The 21,674-nt window shown below is 50.2% G+C and overlaps 1 protein-coding gene across 2 annotated transcripts; it reads right to left on the reverse strand.

Moving 5' to 3' along the window:
• Positions 1-7,642: 7,642 nt before the first annotated feature.
• On the reverse strand, positions 7,643-21,534 carry TBX3 (T-box transcription factor 3). 2 transcript variants are annotated; one of them, XM_017673555.3, is made up of 8 exons: positions 20,007-21,534; positions 18,165-18,432; positions 17,188-17,247; positions 16,778-16,924; positions 14,774-14,850; positions 13,478-13,635; positions 11,432-12,108; positions 7,643-9,685 (listed from the first exon to the last, which is right to left on the reverse strand). In XM_017673555.3, the coding sequence occupies exons 1-8, from the start codon at positions 20,393-20,395 to the stop codon at positions 9,224-9,226; spliced, it is 2,238 nt and encodes a 745-aa protein (XP_017529044.1). In that variant the 5' UTR covers positions 20,396-21,534; the 3' UTR covers positions 7,643-9,223. The 2 variants fall into 2 exon arrangements, with proteins under 2 accessions (XP_017529044.1, XP_017529045.1); XM_017673556.3 differs by lacking the exon at positions 17,188-17,247 and having other exon boundaries at positions 20,007-21,531.
• Positions 21,535-21,674: the final 140 nt, after the last annotated feature.

Genomic DNA, 21,674 nt, shown 5'->3' on the forward strand with positions numbered 1-21,674 from the left:
GGCAGGCAGGCGTGGATTTGGGCAACCCCATAAGAACAGGGTCACCACAGGGGACAAAGGGTGGTAACGGTAGGTGGGAGTGGCATAACCACTCAGGACTGCTCTCAGGACACGTATGACAAGCAGGAGGGCTCAGAAAGAGTGAGCTGCAGGACCAGCCCCACCTCGTTCATCTGGGAGTCTTTTAAACCCATGCTCAGAATCCCCCGTCAATAAATATGAGTTGAATGAAGTTGCTGGAGATTGTGCAGCTAAGGTGGGGAAACAATATTTCTGGACACTCAGGAGGAAAGAAAATCTACCTGAATCAACTCTGCTTTTGTTGTGATCTAGTCACGTAACTCCTCAAGCGGAAGATAATGGAACACTGATGGAGCAGGTGCTTTGCAAATGTAAGTAGTATTTGTCCTTTGCCCTGTACAGCACACCTGCCTACAGGTATCATTATTCCAGTTTCAGTTTGTGAGGAATTGAGACCCATGAAAAAAAATAGAAGACCCATCTGGCTAAAAGCATTCAGTGGGTAGTTGGCAAAGCTAGAATTCTAGTTCCACTTCTCTACCTCTAAATCCCAGCACTTTCCCCTGATACCTTGTCCCTCTGTATCTTACTTTCAGGAGGGATGGCTACGATGCTTGCTTTACTGGAAGGCAAATCTCATGGGAACAGAGACTCGTGTCACAGCCGTGATGCTCTGCTGAGTGAAGGAATGAGTGACAGCCTCTCAGAAGTCTTGGGGAGAGCCCCATGCACTTCCCAAAATCACCAGCAGATGGCAGCAAAGGAACGGCCAAGCCAGAGCCCCCAGCCCACTTGGAGTAAAGCTGCCTTTATTGACTAACCCCCCGTTCCTGAGCTCTGCAGGACAAGTAGCTTGAATTTTCCCCCCTGGAGAAACCAAGATTTAGTGTTGAGTGCAGTTCCCCCTTCCTGTTTGGGGTCTCTCACCTCAGGCCTCTGCTCCAACTTAAAGACTATCAAGAAACGGGGGGGATAACACCAGGAGGGCTTTGGGGCCAAATAAAACAAGCTCAGAAATGGTCAGTTGATCAGCAAATAGAGAAAAAACGCTGTGTCCTCAGCTCCCTGCGGCAGACACAGGCTGTCTACAAACGTCAGCCTCAGCAACCACACTTTTCTTGTGAGAAAGCTTTGGCGGAAAATTTCCAGTGGAGTAGATTTCCAGTGGGGGGATTTGGTCATTTGCTGGGCTGAGATGGTGGCAGGGGAGCAGTGGGTAGTTTTAGTTTACATCTTATTTGAAATTAGCCTTCCCTTGGCCAGGAGGAAATCCATCCTTAAGTGGTCAAGTACTACCAAAAGGATTTATTTAGGCAGCACTTGGGGGGGATGACCCCTGGGGCCCTATTTTATCAGCAGGGGATGAAGAGGGAAGCATTCCCTCTCCTTTTGAACACTGTGCAAAGTCTAGGATGTTTCTTTAAGGGGGCTTGTTGGTGTATTGACCTGAATAAAAAGTGAAATAAAGAGAGAAAGGCAGGCATCGTTTAAAAACATAGCCACTATAACCCCCGTCTTCCAAGGTAGTGGGGTCCCTGAGCATGTGTAGACTGGTGACGCACACCTTTGGGGTAAGGGCCTGCTTTGTTCTAGGCTTTGATGTGCAATAAAGATAAAGGCGATGATCTGCATTGGAAGAGGTCCCAGCCTTCACCTTGTTGGTTTTTGCCCAGAGGAAAAGGCTCAGGGAACCATCAGACCTCAAAGGATCCCTCTTCCAGCACATGCATTTCTATCGTCCAAAATGCGGGCCCTGTGGCTTCAATGAAAAACGAAGTCTTTCTAAGATCTGGACAAAGATGGAAACTGCCCATATCACCATATTAGGGTGATAGAGTGGGGATGGCTAGGAGGGGGTGTAGAGGTCAGGGAGCCCCCAACCTGGACCCCAAGAGTCTCTTCACAAAGGTGGCTCCCCTAGCTCCCCTTGCCCTAGATCTTGAGGTGGGAAATCTGTAGTAAAAAGCAATCATTTTATGAAAAGTGATTTCCTTTTATTACCTGTGATAGTTGAGAGGGGTGACCCTAGCAACAGGAAATTAACACAGCATTCATTAGGGGTGATAATGGTTGTTCATAATCACTTGGTTGATAAGCTAACATCATTTAATTAGTCAACTAATTAGGCAATGCCTGGGGCCTTCCGGATCTGGAGGCGTGGGTTCAAAATGAGCAAGAAAATAGTGTCCTTGAAAGAAGTGAGAGAGATGGAGAGGCAGCTAGTCCCTAAAGCTAAATTCCTCCTGGCCAGACCACCTCTCTAGGGACCACTCTAAACCCTCCCCCCATTTCATTTCATCAGCAAACCAATGAGTGGGTTATAATTTGGTTGGGCTCACACAGGTCTGAGAATTGAAGGAAGATTGTAGGGTTCCCCCCACCAGCTGCATATATGCACAGTTAACAAACTTTTGCATGTGATTTCTGTGGATTCACTGAAGTCATGAACCTCCAGTAGAGTCCCCACCCTGGAGGATGCCCAGTTATCTGAAGGTGCTGGCCTTCGAGCGAGTGGGCACCAGGGAAGCACCAGGTGTGGTCTGGGGCTCGGCAGACACACTTACCTGTACTCTGCACCCAGCTTGGGAGGGTTGTGGGGGAGGGGCGACTAAAGTGAGGGAGGACCCAAGACAGCTGGTGTTTCCCTGGAGCTGCTGCAAAAATGAGGGGCACCTGGTCCCAGCATAAAAGGAAAAAAGTGTTAGGTCAAAGGTGCCCAGGCTGGGGTGTGGGGTGGACACAATGGACCAAAGTGGCAGGAAGGAAGTTCACCCTTCCATGTGTCAGTTCATGCCTGGGTGTCCTTGAAGATTTGGGGATCTTGAAAGGGGGGGACACACCCACCTGGGCCACAATGCCGGCAGGAAGAGCGCCTAGGTGAGGGTTGGCTGATGCAGGCCTGGGGAAGCAAGTCATCTCCCCCAGGTGCCATTCCCCACCGGGAAACAGAGGCCAGCTGAGTCATTCGCGGGAAAGGAAGTGGCTTGGGGCATCGCATTTCAAAAGCTCAAATACACTGGCTAACTGGGATCATGGGACTGGGATGGGGGGGTCATGTTGAGAGCCAGAGGCTCCAACGGTACCAATGTCCCCCTCCCACTGTGCCCCCACCAACCTCCCATTCCAGGGATTGTACCCAACCTGCAGATTCAAGACGCAAAGGCAGCCTGACTTCACCCCAGCCATGGGGAGAAAGCACCGAGAGTCTTGGGCACCCAGAAGAGGGGTACCTACACCCATCTCGAGCACTGTGTTGTTTCACCTGTGCCCAGCCCTCAGCCGGTTGGCTCTCCAGATGCGAGGGGCCCATAGGGAAACCGGGCTGTGTGGCTCCATCACCAGCACCCCTTTCGTTTTGTGAGGATGAGCCCTCCATACCCCTTCTCCCACTTTTCAGCAGAATCTGTCTCCCCACTAGCCAAGCCCTTAGCTCCCATCCTGGGGCCAAAGAGTTGAGAGTAAAGGGACAGGAAAAACTCAATTTGCTTAGATTGCTGGAAGCCAGGCAGGGTCAAAGCAGGAAAGAACAAACGGTCCTTGTACCGCGTCCCCACCTGCAGTCCCCGGCCTTCGCGCCTGGGCAGATGGAGCACAGCAAATGCTATGGACACGGGGCAGGATCCGAGGTTGGTGGAGAAAACCCGAGACAGCCCAAGCCTGAATCTCGGCTCTCCCACCTCGCGGGAAAAGGAAATTGGGGTGAGCATGGCCGCCCTGCCCACCCGGGCTCACGCCGGCGCTATTATTTCCCTCTGCCCCGCGATTCAGATCCGACAAGAACACAATGACTGCTTCAGCGCCCCGCCGCGGGCATTTTAAAACGGGGTTTTGTCCCCAGTCTGGGAACCAAGGCCCCAAGCCTATGGTCTTCTGCCCTTGAGCACTTCGGTGCACCAGGGAGAGAGGCCCGGGGAACGGAATGCTGAAATAGAGGCTACACTTGCATATTGCATGACAGATGGCGGGAGAAATTTAAATGGTCTCATATTAGCAGCTCTTGAGACACACACCAAAATCCGGAAAACGCGCATAGATTTCTCTACAACCGGGACTTACGCACTGCAGGTATGTACACCTACATCTAAATTAGAAGTAGCGATTAAAGTGGATTCTGGTGCCTTCTTAGGCTCGCATTCTGGCTCCAGTTCCCCGGGTAATTTTGGGTAAGTAACTTAACTGTTCTGTGCCTCAGTTTCCTCCTTTGTAAAATAGGGATAACATCCTATACAGATTATAGAGTTAATTGTGAAGATTAAAGGCGATTCCTTTTGTGGGGTGCTTACTCTGGTGCCTGGCACGCGCACATACCCCTTGTATGCCAGCTAATTTTATTATTGTTGTTACGTGTACTTTGAACACCATCTGCAACATATACATCTTGATTATACGCATCTTGATTGTAAAACAACCAAATGCATCTACATCCGGAACTGTCTTGTGCATGCACTTCTAAACCCAAATTGGAAGAGACGTCTACAGATGGAGCACGCACAAGCACACGCACACACGCATCTACTCCTAACACCTGTAGTTCCTAGCCCTAGAGCTCAATTCCCCGAAGAGCTACCCATAAATACGAATATCTACAGTTACGTGTGTAAGAGGCCACGTCGTGGCCTCGTGGCCTCGCACACACCCCAGCAGCCACTCTCTTGGCTGGTTGCCGGGAGGTCAAATTTGGAAACCAGCGAGGCAGAAAGCGCACGGACGCGAAGCGTTTCAAGCCTCTTTGCAGCGCCCGATGGCGGCTGCCTGTCTGCTGGCTTAGGGGAAAGGTCAGAACAAGGGTTTTCCTTCTTGGATGGAATTTTTGTAATGGCCTATGCGCCACCGGGAGCTTTCCCCACAAAGGGTGGGTTCCGGGACAGCGCAGATCCAGAGGGAAGCTCTGCACACACACACACACACACACACACACACACACACACACACACACACACGCACGCCGGCGTGCACACGCCCGGGCTCCTCCAGGGTTGCTGGAACCTGGGAGGAGGGAGCACAGGGTCGTGACCCCTGCTTCTGCCGGAGCGCGCCCTTCGGCCCCTGCAATTAGCGCCCGGAGGTCAGTAGGAACCAGGACGCCTTTACCCGCGGCTCAAAGCACAGCGAAAGACGACCCCACTCCTCCCCCACGCAGGTCTCAGACGCCAGGGCGCAGCCTGGCTTGGAGCCGAACTTCCCAGGGGATGGGTCCAGAGAGCTAATGCCTGCACCCGCCTTTGTCACCTTAAATCTACAAATCACGAAGTCGCTGGGCCCTGTAGGCTGAGGTAGCTGACCCCCACCGGGCCCGGACTGCTGCTCAGGAGAGCCATGACCTTTGTCCCTGTAGACGCGGCCAGTGTAAAATCCGAAAAATTCCAGAGGCGTCAAATAAGAAAGAGAGAGGGCATCCACTGTATAATTTGAATTTTGTATATTGGGGAAGGGAAAATCCTTTCTCTCTCTATGTATCAGGAGTTCAGGTTTTCCCGTGCCCGGCAGAGTCGGAGTAACTGCCGGAAATTTCTGCACCGAGTATCAGGGTACTTGGTAAGAAAATTATGAGAGAGGGTTTCCCTCCAACCCCGACATGTACCCTGAGTTTCCTTAAGCTCTGTGTAAACTCAGAGACGGAAGGACTGTTTTTCTCATCTGAGGCCCAAACAGGAGTGAAAGTGATATCCAAGACAGAGTCCGCGGCTGCTTCTTTCGACACTGGGGGCGGGTGGGGGGCAGCGGAGGAGGGGGGCGCAGCAGGGGGGTGGCGAGGCTGACAAGTGGCAATGGTGAAACGCCCAAGTTCCGGGCCCCGGGAGGCTCTGGGGCGCCGAGCCAGTGGCGATGACCGGGGACGCATTCGTGGGCCACACAGATAGGTGGCACTCGAAGCCAGGAAAAAAACCAAAGGCGCCGGCCCCGAGTGGCCTTCGCGGCGGCCGCCGCCACCATAAAGCCTGCGGCGAGATTGCGACCGGCGCCAGGTGAGTAATAGGCAACGAAATCCAGAGAGATTGCGAGTTGTTCACCCCCACGTCCATCAGCGCCACAAGAGTTACTCATTAACATCACTAAATACAAATAAGATACACAGGAGATTAAAAAAAAAAAGCCCAGCTTGGGAGGGGTTGGACACAGGTCTGAGCACTGTCCGAGCATTTTGGGGGTGAGGAGGTGAGCCAATCTGGCCTGAGAAAGTAAATCATTCCTTCCCCCTTCCGCGCAGGCTGTTTGCTGCCCCACTCGGGACAGCGCCGTTGGCCACAGCCGGCCGGCCACCACCTTCCCGGGGCGCAGGCACTACGTTGGGCCCAAACTCGCCCGGGTCCGCTGCAGCCGCTGCGCGTAAGGCGCGCGCCCTGGAAATCTGCGGGCCCTCGGGGGAGCTAGCGCCCCAAAGGTCCCCGGGCCCCTCAAGCCCCCACCCCCCACCCTAGTTGTTTTTCCTCCCAGAGACAGCACCGGAGAGGCTGTGAGGCTCCCCACGGGCCTGGCTGGAGCTGCAAGGAGCTTTGCCCCCTCTCCAAAAGGTCTCGACCTCGGTCCCCTTCCAAGTGCAGGATGAGGGAGGGGGGTGCTCCTCGCCGGCCATTCAAGAGGCCCGTAGGTGACAGGGACTTGGGGCCGGGCTGGCGGGCTCCAGGGAGGGGGAGGGCGGCAGCCGCCAGGCAGGCTCCGGCTGGTCCTCACGTCATGGCCCCCGGGCAAGAAAAGGCCTAGAGAATCTTCCCGCGGCGCACCCACCAAGGGACACACACCTCGGAGGCGAGGCTGGGGGTGGGGACGCCCTGAGACCACAAGACAGTCATGGCCTCACGGTTTTTAACTGAATGTTTCAAAGATAAATTGAACTTCAAAAGGCAACTCCCCACAGAGCCTGGAGGCTGGCTGGAGGGGAGAACTGGAGGGTGTCAGCCTCCCGGGGGACTTTTCCCCTGGAGGGGGTCAAATATGCGCCCTGGGATACCTTTCCCTTGCAGGGAAAACGTGTCTTCTAACTCGCGTATCACAGCTAAGTGTGTGGGGAGCTGGTAGTGCTTCGCACGCATGGCTCTGGGGATGGGACCCCGTCGGGGCGCCTGGGGTAAGCAAAAGACCCCGGAGTCGAGTGGGAGCCTTTAGTCCCCCCCACTTCCGTGCCCTAGCGGATTGCCGCCCTGTCGGGCTGCGAGGAAATCCTACTAGCTTTTTTGGCACGCTGGTGCAGAGATATTTTGGACTTGTAGTTTCCAGATCAACGTGAAAAGGGAAAGCGAGCCTGAAACGAAAACGTTTGCAGTCCTCCAACATATTTTTGGTCGGACTCCTGTGGGAAACTGACTTAGGGAGCCGAGCATTCTTTTCCCACTATAACTTAAGCATCTGAAGTTGCTATTCTATCCAATTCTAATCAGTCTGCCTTCCGTCTCTCGTTTTGCTCCCTAATGTAAAGGAAAAGTAATTTCAGATTGAAGCGGCTCCCTTCGCCCCAGTAAGGGACTTTTGTTTTTAGCTTTGTAACTTGAGTGACATCGCATTTCGGTTCAGTGGGGCGGTCTTAATTACTTAAAGGCAAAGGGAAGGGAATAGAGGAAGCCAGGAAAAAACACTCCACTTTCAGGGCAGTTCCCTGAAGAAAGCACTTAACAGGAGGCCCTGAGACATTTCAATAAAAATTTATTGAAATTTCAATGATGTTTTAAAGAGAAGGGAAAAAATACAGAAAAACCAAAGAACTCATCAACAATTATAACACAAAATATACCTTCATGAATTTGTCTTTAAACCATCTCTCAGCACCTGACTTTTGAACTGTGAATATATCTCTACAGGCACCAATTTCAAAAACACCATCAATATTGAAGACAGTAGTCAATTCCACTTCGTTTTGAAGAAATCAGAGACTAGCAAATAACAAAAGAAAAATTAGAAAGTCAAACCACAGCCTCTGCACTCCCCCCCAAGCAATCTCAGAACCACTCCTTAGTTTTAAGGAATTTAAGGTGGAGCCAGAGTGGCACCACCTTCCCAATTTTGGGTGAAACAGGCAATAGCACTTCCCCCACTCCTGGACATTAAAAGAGAAAAAAATTCTTGCAGGCAACTCTTTTGAAAGTGTTACTGTTGGTGCATACGTGTGTTTCCTAGTGTTAAAAGCGATTGTGTGACCTTGAAATAAAACGGATAAAGGAAAATACCTGACAGCTGCAATCCTATTTACATAGAGCTATGTACAATGTCAATAAATTAAAGTTTAATTTTCCGAGCATTCATATTCCACCTATTTACAAGAGTTATCAAATAATTACATAAATACTTTGTCTAATAGTCTCGCTTCTTTTTTATTATTTTTTAAAACCTTGTTATTGCATATACAGGAAAGAGAAAGAACGGCCAAAGAGAGCCAGGAATCCTGCCACAGAGCTTAGATAAAATAAATTCATTTTCTGTGTCTTCCCCACCCATTCCCCTTAAAACCTCCCCCCTGGGTGTTGCCATTCCGAGGGTAGAGAATGGGGGAAAGGGTATGGGTTATGTTCTTTTCTCTCTAAAAGCAAGCATCCAAAATAAAAGACCACACATACATTACTGTGGAACATGCAAGAAGAGACCTATAGCGGCTCTTAAAACATCACAAGATTAAAAAGACACAGATTTCCTTAATAGAGACTAAACAAGGATGGCAGCGACTTCCCTCCCACAAACAATGCTGCTCAGTCATTTATTTAGAACTGATATGCAAGTCACTATAAAGTTTTTGATCTTCACATTAAATCATGTGAATGTATTCATCTGTCCCGGGTATTTTTTTTTGTCTTGTTTTTGTTTCTACTTGACATGGTGAAGGAAAAAAAAAATATATATATATATATAAATCTGCACTGGGGAGAAGCCTTTCAACACCTCCCTCCTACTGGGCCAGGCTACCTTTTTCTTCCCACAGCAACCAGACCAGCCTGGCTGGAGATGCTCTGGACATACATGCTCTAACTCCCACCGCCAGTAAGCTCAATGCAACAGACATTTCCGAGCCCCAGAATCTCAGCCAGATCCTGGATATATAAACCCCTCCAAGAAGACAGGGCCTGATTCTAGCACATTCTCTCGAGGGAGTCCAGCACCCCTTCCCAGACATAAAGAAGGGCTAATCTCACTGCACGCCGGTGGTTTATTTTACATCCAACAAAGTGCACTGCAGACTTGAGTAGAATGGAATGAAGAGGCTTTTCTGGGGAGGGACTTATGGGGACGCGCTGCGGGACCTGTCTGGCTTGGCTTCCAAGCCGCTGACCAACCGCTGGATGCTCTGCAGTTCGCTGGTGGCTGCCTCCTTCTCAGGGCAGAGTTTGGGCGACAAGGACACGGAGCTGGAGGAGAGCGTGGAGGAGCGACTGTTGAGTTCCGAGCCTGAGTCCACGGCCACCGAGGCCGGGCTGGCGGCCAGGGCGGCGGCTTTGCCGTCCAGGGGCCCCGCGGCAGCGGCCACGGACGGCAGGGCGGTGGTGAGCAGGCTGCTGCTGTCCGGGACCGGCATGGGGATGGAGTAGGGGCTGTAGCGCAGCCGCGGGCGCACGGCGTTCAGGTTGAGGAAGGGGTGGCGGTGCACGGAGCTCGAGGCCGCTGCAGAGGAGGCAGCCGCCGCCGCAGCCATGTACGTGTAGGGGTAAGGGAACAGGCTTCCGAAAGGCGACATGGCCAGGCCCTAGGGAAGGAAGACGAGGCGCAGCGAGTCAGCCGAGGAGGGGCCGTGCAGTGGGAGGAGCTCCCCAGCCCCCATCCTGGGACCCCAGGTAAGTCTTTAATCTCTCTCCCCGGGTGGTGGTCCGGGGGAAGGACACTCAGAGTTCTCTCTCTAGGTCCAAATCTTAGCTGTATCTCTGGGCCCAGACTGCACCGCCCATCCCCACCCCCGGGCCTCAGCTTTCTTATGGGAAAAAAGGCAAATATTACATAATTCATACACTTATTGCAGACTTTGTGGCTATTAACTGAGTTAATAACTTGCAATATGTTATCCAGGGCAGGTGGTCAATAGGGCTGTTAGAGATCTCATCAGATCAGTCGTTGCACCTGCTAAATGGGGCTACAGAATCATTCTACCCCACAAAAGTAGCTGAGTGAAAACCAGAGGGCATAAATGAGTGGATATAAAATTTTTTTCATGCTTGCCTCACCCTCATCCAGCCCCTCCCTCTCCAATTCTAGAAGCTTCTCAAATGAAAAAAATCCTTAAGAAAAAAATAATCAGAGAGAGTGGGGGACATAGGCAGAGAAAAAGAAATAACCTAGCCTGATATGCTGGTGTTACAGGTGGAGAAACCCAGGTAGGCCCTAGGGGTGCAGGAAGTCACTCAGAATCTGAAATCCAGGGGCCCTGGCCTGGGCCAGTTCTCTGTCCTTTGCCTTGGGTACTATTAGTACTTGTTTGCCCAGGGAGCCCCTTGCCCATCTATCACCTGCTCACCTATGACAGGGTCTCCAGGAGGGGCTAGCAGAAGACAGGGGAGGAAAGATAAAGGCCAGAAGCCAACTCTTTTCTCAGTTCCCTCCTCCTCGCAGAGGGGAAGGCCTATCCTGCCTCTTGGCTCAGGGAAGGGAGACAAATGTGCTCAGACAAAACAAAAGGCACAGACGTGCAGAAACCCCCATGGAACCTTCTGCCTTGTTCAGAGTGTTTCCAGGGGTCTGAGACTTCTCCCCAGCTGACCCACACCCAGGTCCAGCTGTCTGAACCATACATAGGCCACCAGGGCTGCCCCAGACCCAGCCTGTCCCGTTCCTGTGACATTTTCCACGTGTGCACAAGCCATTAACCCTTTGGGGACAGGCTGGCCAGCCTGGGTTGCGGGGCAGGGGGAAAGCTTCAAATGGGGAGGAAAGGCTCAAGACTCCACTCCCACCCAGGGGTCTCCTCCCCTCCCCAGGCCGTGGTGGTCCCCTAGTCTAATTCCTGGAGGAGGAGATACTTAAGAGATATTCAGTTCTGAAGTTCAAGTCACAGACTCTGAAAAAAGGCCATGGAGTCAGACTGCCTGCGGGTAGGGCCCCCTGCTCCGCCACTTCCCAGCTGTGTGACCTTGGACCTGGCTCAACATTTCTGGGCCAATGCCCCTTCAGCTATAAAGTGGAGGTGATAATAGTGCCACCAAAGTCAGACTAGACTGAGTACTTAGGCGAGCGCCTGGCCTAACATAGCGCTATATAGTTACTATGATTGCTACAGACCTACTTGGCTGGAAACATCCCTTAACTTAGAAAAAAAAAATGAAGTTTTTGGGGGAATGTGAGGTGATGATAAATCAATGATTTAAGCTTAGCACCTAGTAATTATGATGATGATGATTTAAAGCTACTAGGCAGGGGGGCTGGGTGAGGGTCTGGCATCAAAAGGAGGAAAGCTAGGTGCATGGAGGGAGGGGCAGGGAGGCTGAGGAAGGGCAACAAATACCTGAGAGGCCAGGACATGCTGCTGGAGGTGGAAGGGCAGGGTGGCCGCCGACGCCCCAGACAGTCCCTGTGCCGCGGCGGCAGAGGCCATGGCAGTGGAATCCAGGCCAGAGACACCGGTGGAAGCCCCGGACACGGTGGCCAGCAGGGGCCCCATGCCTGCTGCCATGCTGGAGAAGGCGCCCCCCATGGCGAACTGGCCGGGGTGCAGGAAGAGAGGGTGCCCGTTGAAGAACTGCTGGCCAGCTAGGCCCGGGGCGAAGCCAAGGCCGGGCAGAGGACCCTGGCCCAGGTGCGCGGTGGCCGCGTCCGTCTGCACGGTGAGCGGCGCGAAGGCCTCCTTGCCCGGCAGCGTGCGCGCCTCCTCGGCCTTGGACGTGGCCGCGCCATCGCGGCCCGGGCTCCGGCGCTCCTCGGAGCCCAGGCCGCGGGTGCTGGACGAGATGGTGGCCGGGCTGTGGCGCGAGTCGGGCGACGCCTTGTCCAGTCGCCCGCTGTCCCGGGACCGGCCACCGGGATCAGCCGCGAAGAGGTGCGACTTGACCGCCGGGCTGCCCTTGTCGCGGCACGGCTCCTCCGACGTGGTGGTGGAGATCTTGGCTGCGTCGCAGGCCTCCGGGCCGTGCTCCTCTTTGCTCTCTGCCTCCGCGTCGCTCTCACCCTCGCTAGGACACAGATCTATGTGGAAGGGGAATAAAAGCAGAGTGGTAGGGTTTAGCTCAGAACTGGGCCGGTCAAACTCGTGGCCAGTTTGAATCTCAGCTCTGCTGCTTATGAGCTGTGCAACCCCTGGCCAGCGCCTCAGCCTCTCTGTGCCTCGGTTTTCTCATCTGCAAAGTGAGAGTGACCATACCTTACAACTTTGTGGAAGGATTCAAAAGGATTTATGGACAGCAATGACTCTAAAGCATTTAGACTGAGCTGAACCCCTCTTCCAAAAGACCCTTTCTCCCCATTCGGTGGTGAATTTCACCATTTTTTACAAGTTTCCTACTGTGTCAGACAAAGCCTGTACTGGCCTTTTCCCATTTGATTGAAAATTCACTTAAAACTACCCTAAAATTTTCTGTGGGTACACTTTCTAGTTACCACCCGAGTCTTTATTCAGGGAGCAGTTAAGATCAGCACCTTCAGCAAATTTGTGAATTCGTTCATAAGGATTTGTTTGGAGGGAACTCTGACGTCTGAATTGGGAGCGGCAGAAGTGCACACCCCTCCCCCAACACACACACACTCAACTGAGTCCGTCTGTTTGCCCCTGTCCCTACAGACAGGGATGGGAGCGGCGGCTCACTGCCCCAAGACAATCATACATGCTCTTCTGATTTCGCCCCACCCTCTGTGGGTGTCCCGCAAGAAAAGGAGAAAAGGGGATCCTATTTTATGTTTAAAGCTTAAATGGATTGAACACATAAAGGATGTACATTTTAATTCACTTAAAAACAGGTTTCTTCCCAATGAGAGAGAGAGTGTGTTTCCAAACAGTTCTTGCTCTTTAAACACAGGAAACCAACTGGGGCTTTGAATCATGTCATGCCCTCCCAACTCTGGTCCCCAGTGTTCCGTCTCCTCTCAGGTCAACTGTCGCTCTATGGCTGAGTGTTTTCTGGGCCACCCTCCCTGTTCCAGGTGACAGAGAATCAATTCTATGCCTCCCCAGCACAGGAGCATTTTAAACCAGAGTTCAAAGACAGTCAAAAGCCAGCAGTTGCTTGGCGGGCTGTCTTGGTTGGAGGGTGAGAAAGAAGTGCTCCAGGCCTGTTTTCAAAGCTGTCCACACTGAGAGGAAATATGAGGGAATGTACAAACAGACACCCCAGCTCCAGCCAAATCAAGACTTGGAAGAAGGGGTTCAGAGGTCTACTTTATACTAGCTTAGGGAGGGCAATACACCTCATCACCCTTGTCTCAACTTTGGTTCCCGTTTATGGACTTCTAGAAGCCTCTGGAGCTTTTGAAGGGCAAGTTACCTGGTGCATGTCCCCACCCCCAATGCTTGCAGCCCTCCACGACCTGGAACAGAGACCTTAGAGGTGACCAGGCTTACCTTTGAGGTTCGATGTTCCTACAGTGGAGACAGCTGGAGATGAGGACTGAGCAAAGCAGTTGAAGGCTGCCTGTTCACTTGAGGACTCATCAGAAGTGCCATTCTCCTTTTTGTGCCTGTCATCGAACACTCTCATGGACTGCAGGGTGAGCTGTTTTCTGTGGCAAAAGCCCACACCCAGCCTTACAGAGCAGAACATACATTTCCCCCCTTTGTTTGCCTCACCCTCTCCGAAGAGGCACACACACACCTCACCCTGCCTGCCGCCCACGGACAACACTAATTCTCTGAAACTTGCTTGCCCCAGGGCAGCCGCATAGACCCAAGCATTGTTCTTGACCCTGTAACGGGGCTGAAGAGGGGCTGAAGAGTGTGGCACAGGGGTTAGGGAGGAAGGAAGAAGGCTTCGGTTGCATTTATTCAAGATCAGGGTTTCATTAGGGGAAGAGCATTGGCTTGGTCTGTGAAATTTTGTCTAAAAGCAAAAAGCAAGAGGGAAGCCTGAGGCGGCCAGTGACAGCTGAATAGCCAGCCTTACAGAGAGAAGAGAACTGGGTACCCAAACCAGGGAACACAAACAGCCTGCAAACTCCCGCCTGGTTGCTAAGATTGGGAGGAAGTGGTTATTTCATGGTGCACTTTACTCTAATTGTTTCACCAATACATTAATCATAATCAGAGTGAAAAAAATCTATTTAGCTGTTAGAAATTATTTTTCAACTCCCCCCACTCCCCACCCCCAGGAACAGGTTAAATATTTGGACTGATTTTCTGGATTTTAGAGATTCTTTGAAAGCGAGAGGGGGAGGGGAGAGCTTCTTTCATATACTATCCAGCTGTCTGCTTAATGCAAAATAATACATATATCCGTAAAGGAGGGAGCCATAGATTTCTCAAGGGGCCTCAGTTCTGTCTGATGGTATTTGCAAGACAAGATTGCAAAAATTCCACAGCATTTTGTGGATGGCTTAGTCCTTTCTTGGGACCTGCCCAGGATGAACTTAAATTAATTAGGAAATAATAAGCTTCTGTATATAATCTGTTATCCTTGATACTTTTCTTCCGGAGACCACTATGATGTAGCCTAGTTAATTTCCTTTAAGGTAACATGTGGGAGGTAGAAAAATTATTGTCCTGAAATCAGCAAGTGTGTGGCAGAGGGGGAGTAGGTTATTTCTCACCCTCCCCACCCTTCTCTAGTGATTCCATCCCACTTCTAACAGTTAAAATTTGGGACCTAGACAAGTTATTTTTTCTAAATCATCTGTTAAATAAACAATAACTGTCTCTGCTCACCTTTTTTCTCTCCTGCCATTTCCAGTGTCCCGGAAACCTTTTGCGAAAGGGTTGTTGTCTATTTTTAACTGAGTTATCTAGAGGAGGAGACACAAACAAGAAAGAGACATTGGCCTCATTTTCTGGAATGTTTTTGGGGGTGTTCCCCCCCACCTCAACAGTTTCCTAGGAATTCGACTGCCAACAGAAGTCATTTGGATATGCCAGGTTAAAGGGTAAGGGAGAGGAGACAATGGCAATAGTTCGGAGGGCCTGGGTCAGGGTAAAATCAAAGGAAGCTGTACCATAGCTTGCATCTCCCGGAGGAGGCCAAACCAGGGATTCCAGGATGAAATAAACCCGCCTGGGAAATGGTTCATTCTTTTTTGGGGGCAGCCAAGAGCTTGGGCTTATAAATGGAAAAGTTGTCAAACTTGTCCATAGGGACAACCTGTAGATCTTAAAATTATGCTTTCATTTTGATTTTTTTTAATACAATGCAGCTAATCATAAAAAAAGGTTATAGCATATTTCCTGCCCCCACCCCCAACACACAATGTACACTCCAAACCTTTCCTGTAAATCTAATAAAATGATTTATGGGGTTTCACCACTACTCTTGTTAGGGAGTGGGTTTGATTTTTTTGCTGGGCAGGGGGCAGTTTGGAGGAATTAAAATTACTGACAATTACAGATGTAAAGAGCCTGAATAACCACTGGAAACATTTATTTTCATTTATATGCTCTGCTACCATGATTAGAGAAGGCCCATGGCCCCTTTGATCAAAAGTGTTACATTTTATTATTACATTAACAACTTAAGAATCACAGGCTTCTGGGTCTAGAAAGAGCACACATTTTGCACGCTGAGGAAAAAGGCCATAGTATGTAATCTTTCAAATCTCTTCCCTTTGGGGGAAAGAATGATATATATTGATTTCTCCAGAGGTGGAAAAAAAGGCCCCTTGTTTGGATTCTTGTTCTTGCAATAAATTCCTCTATGCAAGATTGCCGAGAGAAAAGGTGCTGATGGTGTATTCTAAGGGAACACACCTGGAAACCACCCCCCCAGGCCAGCTGGAGGACCCTCCCACAGCAATAGTGAATTCAGAATGCAGGGTGTTAAATGGTGAACTGGACTGCCACCGAGGTTCGGGGTTCAGAGTTGAAGAGCAAGGGTCCTGGGTTGCTCCCACCCCATAACTACCTGCTGACAGCCAAGGGGACTGGTCAACCAGCGGCGAGACACTTTGTGCATCTCTGTGCAAATGCCCATGACCTTCAGGCCACCATAGCTTTACCTACCAGGTGCAGCCTGCTGTTCCATTTGGGAGTATTCCTAATCCCCAGCCTCAGACCCAAGGGAGGAAAAAACTTCAAATAAAGTAGTGACTTTTCTCACCTCATCTCAAAAACCTCAGACAACTCGATTAACATGACCCTGTGATCAGAGTAGGTTTTTCCAAACACACACACACACACACACACGCATGCACACACACACACACACCATAAAAAACACAGCAGCATAGAAGGTAATAAAAACCAGACCAGCTACTCGGGATTTCTGGCTACAGGAGAAAAGCTGGTCTCTACTAGGATCTTCCTTCCAGGATCTTGAATAGCTTTTGCCTTAAATTTTTAGCTGGTTCCTTTCGAACCTCAAATCTCATTTCTTAATCACGGAAGAGGCTGAATCTCCAAACAAACAAGAGAAAGCCTGAGGAAGGGTGGGGTTGGGGGGGGCGCTCCCTGTGTCAGTGGTTATAGGAGATTTTCCCTGGAAAGTTCATTTGACGTTTTTGCGCACAGTACTGGATTCCTAGCTAGTCAATTTGTTTTTCTCTCCCTGCCTCTGCGATGTCCCCTTTCCCCAAAACTTCCAAGGAAGGTCAAATCACAAAAGGAAACTCAGATTCCCATCCCAATTTTCTCAATTCTCTCGCAACTTTCTCAACCTCACCCAAACAGCTTAAAGTGGAGGAAAAAAATATCCCCGTTAAAAAGAAAACCTTCTTTGGTCACCTTATCATTCTGGTATGCCGTCACAGCGATGAATTCGGTTTCGGGGAACAAGTATGTCCGAAATGTACTATAAGGAAGTTTCAAGATGTCATTGGCTCTCACAATGTGGAACCGGGGCTGGTATTTGTGCATGGAGTTCAATATAGTCTGCAGGGGCAAGGAGGAGGGGAGACACACATCAACAAGGATTTAGGAGGGCCAACAGGATCTTAGGACCCCTGCCAGGCTGATATCTACCCCACCGACGGGTACCACTCTTGTACCAAGCCCACCTCCTTGGAGTACCTCTTTGGGTACACTCCGCTCCACAGATGTTATCTTCTGGAGAATCCAAATGGCTCCTCAATTTCCAAAAGGGTCCCCCCACCCTCACCATCTAAGGTTCATTCATACCTTGAACCCTAGCCTACCTGAGTACCAAAACTATAATTCCCCTGCCACGTTGCGTGATCACTTGGGAAGGCCAAAGTCTTAAAAGATAGAGAAAAACATGCATTTTAATTTACAAAATGATCCAGTCCTTTAAGCGCCCACTAATTGACGAGCCCAATCCACTTAAAGCCCTAAAAGGTTGAACTCTAGAGAGGAATATTTATGCCTTAATCAAATCAAGGGCTTCAAATGCAATTCCTGCCGGCTGAAGATATTTCCGCGCCATTCACGTCTTCCTGGGCCTAATCTTTCTGCTTATTCCTCGCTTATCACTGTTTATTTTATTGAAATGCTGGGGAGGGGTAAAGGCGGGGTGGGGGAGGCCCTTTGCTTGACTTTTACAAGCAATCCAAGCCTCCTAAAGTTTCTAAGTACTCTCACACTGAACCCATCTATGCCCTCCCAGCACACGCAATCGAAGTCTCATTTCTAGTAAACTTGACATTCACCCAAGCGCAATTCTTTTTTAGTAAAAGATTTTTAAAAAATCTCTTTAAAAAGGGTATCACACCCTTTAACCAAGGTAGTCAAGACTTGGAACCTTAAAACTCTCCCCAGAAATAATATGGCTGGTTTCAAAATAGAAGCGTGATATCTTAAAACAAGTCCTTTACAAACACATAACTTTAAAACTGATTTTACATCTAAACGATTGGTTTCTAACTTCACTGTCAGGATCAGGCATTTACCATGACCTGGAATTGCCATAGAACAGGAGCCAGTGAGTTTTCTTGCTCTCATTTCTTTTAGAATGCCAGGTCTTTCATTATCCAAAGTGAAACACCCCAAATCCTCTCTCCAGCTCTGTTGCGGATTGAACAAGTTGGCTACACTTAGCAACAGAACAACAGCGAAGTCTGAGCAAAAATCACGATTTTACATGGAATGGGGGAAACACTGCCTTTGCTAGAGTGAACAAAGAGAAAATTTTATTGAAGGGAGCAATGAAACTTACAAATCCGTGTTTGTCAGAGATGTTGTTGGTGAGTTTCAGTTTGTGGAAAGTGACAACTTTGGACATCCACTGTTCCCCTGTAGCAGGGCTGTCTGGGTGAATGTACATTCTCTTTGGCATTTCAGGGTCAGCCTTACCGGCCACCATCCACCGAGAATTGTGAAATTTATATCGACAGTCATCAGCAGCTATAATGTCCATCAGCAAAATATATTTGGCTTTTTTATCCAGCCCAGAACATCTTACTTTAAAAGGAGGAAACATTCGCCTACAAAAGGAGAGAAAAGAACAGAAGAAAGAAAAGTAAATCACTCAGATTCTTGGGTTGGATTCTGTACCCTGTTTAAACCAAATTTAAAACTCTCTCCTGTGATTGATGAGCCTGTATGTTTCAAAGTAGGGCCACTGGGTGCAAAATTATTTACTTCCACAACAGAAGTGTTAAATATACTCAATTTCTGTATCTTTAAATGTCTCAAGATTCAAAACAAGTGAATTGTGGCACTGCATTTTTCTATATTGGCTAATAAATTTTCTTTATAATTTTTTCTCTGCATGACTTTATAGATTGCCCTTTCTATACAAAAATTCTTGCTATGCCTTTTCCTGTGGGTGTCTAGTTCTGAACAGTTTAGGGTAGGATTTTAGTTTAAGTGCGGTCAGTCAAGGCTAGAATTTTCCACCACACATTGATGAGAAAATGTTAAACTTATCAAGGAAATAAACATCAAGTTGCATGGGTAACAGCAATCCCGCTGCTGACGAAATGAAACTGGACTTAGGTGAGTTCTCCAAGTGAAATGTGTAGATCGGGAAGGACTCCCGGGCCCGATAACTAATCTGCCCAGTGCATTGCTAACTACATTCCCCCAACTCCTCAGGCCAGTCCAAAACTGCAAGACTGTACCATCAGATTGCTTTTTATTTTCCAAAAGTGTTGGCATTCTATACTCTTGACTGAAAAGGAAGCACTTCACTCTGGGTCTTCTGGGTTTGAGGAAATCATGCCAAACTTTGGCCTCATTTAGCTTAGAAAGCTGAAGATACCAAGAGAAAGGGATTTCACTTTTATTCTTTCAACTTGATGCTTTGATCGACTTCAATGCCATTAAAAAAAATCACTGAATTTAAATGACAGGCAGGTCTCAGTCAGGGAAGGACCTTTAAACATTATATAAAAAATAGCCTATAATATCAACACCTAAAAAAGCAGCATGTGTCTTCCCACTGCCTCCTTGGGTCTGTGAACATAATCTTAATATCCGAGATTGCCTCTGAACTCCCAGATTACAGATGTGAAGCAGTGTGGACAAACAGACACCAACACCCTTCGATTTCTATCTGACCCTGGCAGCCACAAGGTTTAGGCCCCCTCCAGACCCAGAAGCCAGGCTGGAGGACAGAAAGGGCAAGGGAACTAATGTCAGATCTCCCAGTACCACACACAAAAAAGGGTTTTAAGTTTTCACTTTGCAAACAAAATGAAACAGACAAAAACACAAATCAACAAAGACATGAGGAGGTTCCAGCGAGGTTTGAGCAGTTCCTGCAGTGTGGTGTTTTTCTTTCTTCCAGCAGAGATGTCTGTGCTCCACTGAAAAATTCTATCTATCCTGCAGGGAACCCAGGATGCAGACTTAAGTAGGAAAAGCTGCCTGCCAGGTAAACTGAAATTTCCTGCCACTGGGGTAGTGCCGGGGAGTCTCTGTACACAGCTTTTGGGGAGTTAAGTTTCCCTCTAAGCTCAAATAACGGGTGAACCGACTGTTCTGGGAAGGAGAGAGATAAAGGGAGGGAAGAAGCTCTCAGGAGCTTGGGGGAAGGGGCCTGCTGTTTGCTTACCTTCCGGACTTGGTAATGACCATCTCGGTGCCCCGCTTGTGGAACTGATCCCAAAGTTCTTTGGCCTCGAGATGCACCTTGGGGTCATCCTCCACCTCTTCTTCGGGCTCCATGGTCTTCAGAGGCCTCAGATGCGCCTGGGGCCCCAGGGACGAGAAAGGGATGCCGGTCTCGGCCGCCCCCACCAATTGATCCATGATCGGCTTGGCCAGGGCGCCCGGCAGCGAAAGCGCCGCGGCGCCGTTGGGAGGCAGCGTCAGCGCGGGGAAGAAGGGCGGCTGGTGACCCAGCACCGCGCTCATGGCGAAGTCCGGCGCCCGGTGAGGTAGGAACGGATGGTAGGCCATGCTTGTCCCAGGAATGACCGGATCTCTCATGGAGAAGCTCATCCACTCCAGGCGGGGTGCTGGGCTCCAGCCGGGGACAAGTCCGCAGCTGCTGTTTTGTTTTGTTTTGTTTTAACAGCAGCACATACTTTAAAAAAAAAAGAAAGAAAAGAAAAAAAGTGGGGGAGAATCACAACTAAAGCACTTCTAAGGTCGGGGGGGGGAGGAGTGTCTTTTTGGGGAGGAGAATGCCGCTTTAAAGAGGGCAAGGCGAGAAATCAGCAGACATAGTCGCCTGGGTGACCGTCCTGGAGCCTGGCGTTTCTAAAAGGCGCTCCTGGAAGTCGGTTTCCGAGGCGAGGGGAACGAGCGGGGTCTCCACCCGCTCCCAAGCCCTGCCGCTTCGCTTGGAACAGACACACTCCAGACCTTGGTCCCCGGAATCGCTCCAGCCCCTAGTTCTTTGTTGCAAATGCGGACGGTTGTCCGCGGAGACTTTTTGCCTTTTCTTTCTCCTTCTCCTTCCCGCGTTCCCCTATCTCCCGTCCTCTCCCTCTTTCTCGAAGGAGGCGTCTGAAACTGCGCTAGACCCGGCTTCAGCAGTGAGCAGAGCGCGGAAAAAGTCTCTCCTTTAAAAAAAAAAGGGAAAAAAATCTCCGATTGAAGCCCTCTTCTACCAGTGCTATCAAAACTTGAACTGCAAACTGGCTTCCGTCCGCCGTCCTCCTCCTTCCTCTGCGCCTCCGGAGGGGTGTCTCTGGGTTCCAGTCCGAATCTTGCCTCCTCTTCTCCCGCGCCTGTCTTCCTTGTCCTAAAACGTGAGCGAATTTGCTTCCTAAATCTGCGTCCAGACGCGCAGGGCAGGGAGGATTTAGGGGGGGGAAATGAGAAGGGAGAGAGAGAGAGACGGAATGGGCGAGGGAGCGAGTAGAGGGAGGGAGCGAGAGAAAGCGAACCAGAGCTCCGCGCCACCCTCCTCCGCCTCTAGAATTCCCCGGGCGTCTGCTCGGCGGCTCTAGAAGGTCGGGCTCTGCTGTGGGCTGCGGGGAGCCGGAGGCCTCTTGATTGGCTCTTTGACGCTTTCGGACCAATTGTGTGGCTGCATAGGCGTGGTTTTCACAGGTCGAGTGCTGTGGGATAGAGCCGAGTTATAAAAAGAAGGTGTCGGAAACTGTAACGTCGCAGCGCCGCATCGGTACTACTGCCTGTCCTGTGAATATGTCAACATGATCAGAGGGCGGGCGGGGAGCCACTGGGGAGCGCGCGCAGAGTCGCCTCTAGGTGGCTTATCGAGAGATCGCCTCAGCCCCAGAGCTCGCTTGCTCTCGCTCAGCCCGCGTCT

Source organism: Manis javanica, chromosome 15 (assembly GCF_040802235.1).
Source record: "Manis javanica isolate MJ-LG chromosome 15, MJ_LKY, whole genome shotgun sequence".
NCBI classification, from domain to species: domain Eukaryota; kingdom Metazoa; phylum Chordata; class Mammalia; order Pholidota; family Manidae; genus Manis; species Manis javanica.

What these genes read in the sequence shown, in the direction of transcription:
- TBX3 (XM_017673555.3), bottom strand. Translation starts at nt 20,395, where the DNA reads ATGAGCTTCTCCATGAGAGATCCGGTCATTCCTGGGACAAGCATGGCC. An exon ending in CGGCATACCAGAATGATAAG is followed by an intron (nt 14,851 to 16,777) that starts GTGACCAAAGAA and finishes CTCCTCCTCTAG; the next exon opens with ATAACTCAGTTAAAAATAGA. An exon ending in AATGGCAGGAGAGAAAAAAG is followed by an intron (nt 13,636 to 14,773) that starts GTGAGCAGAGAC and finishes CTTTTGCCACAG; the next exon opens with AAAACAGCTCACCCTGCAGT.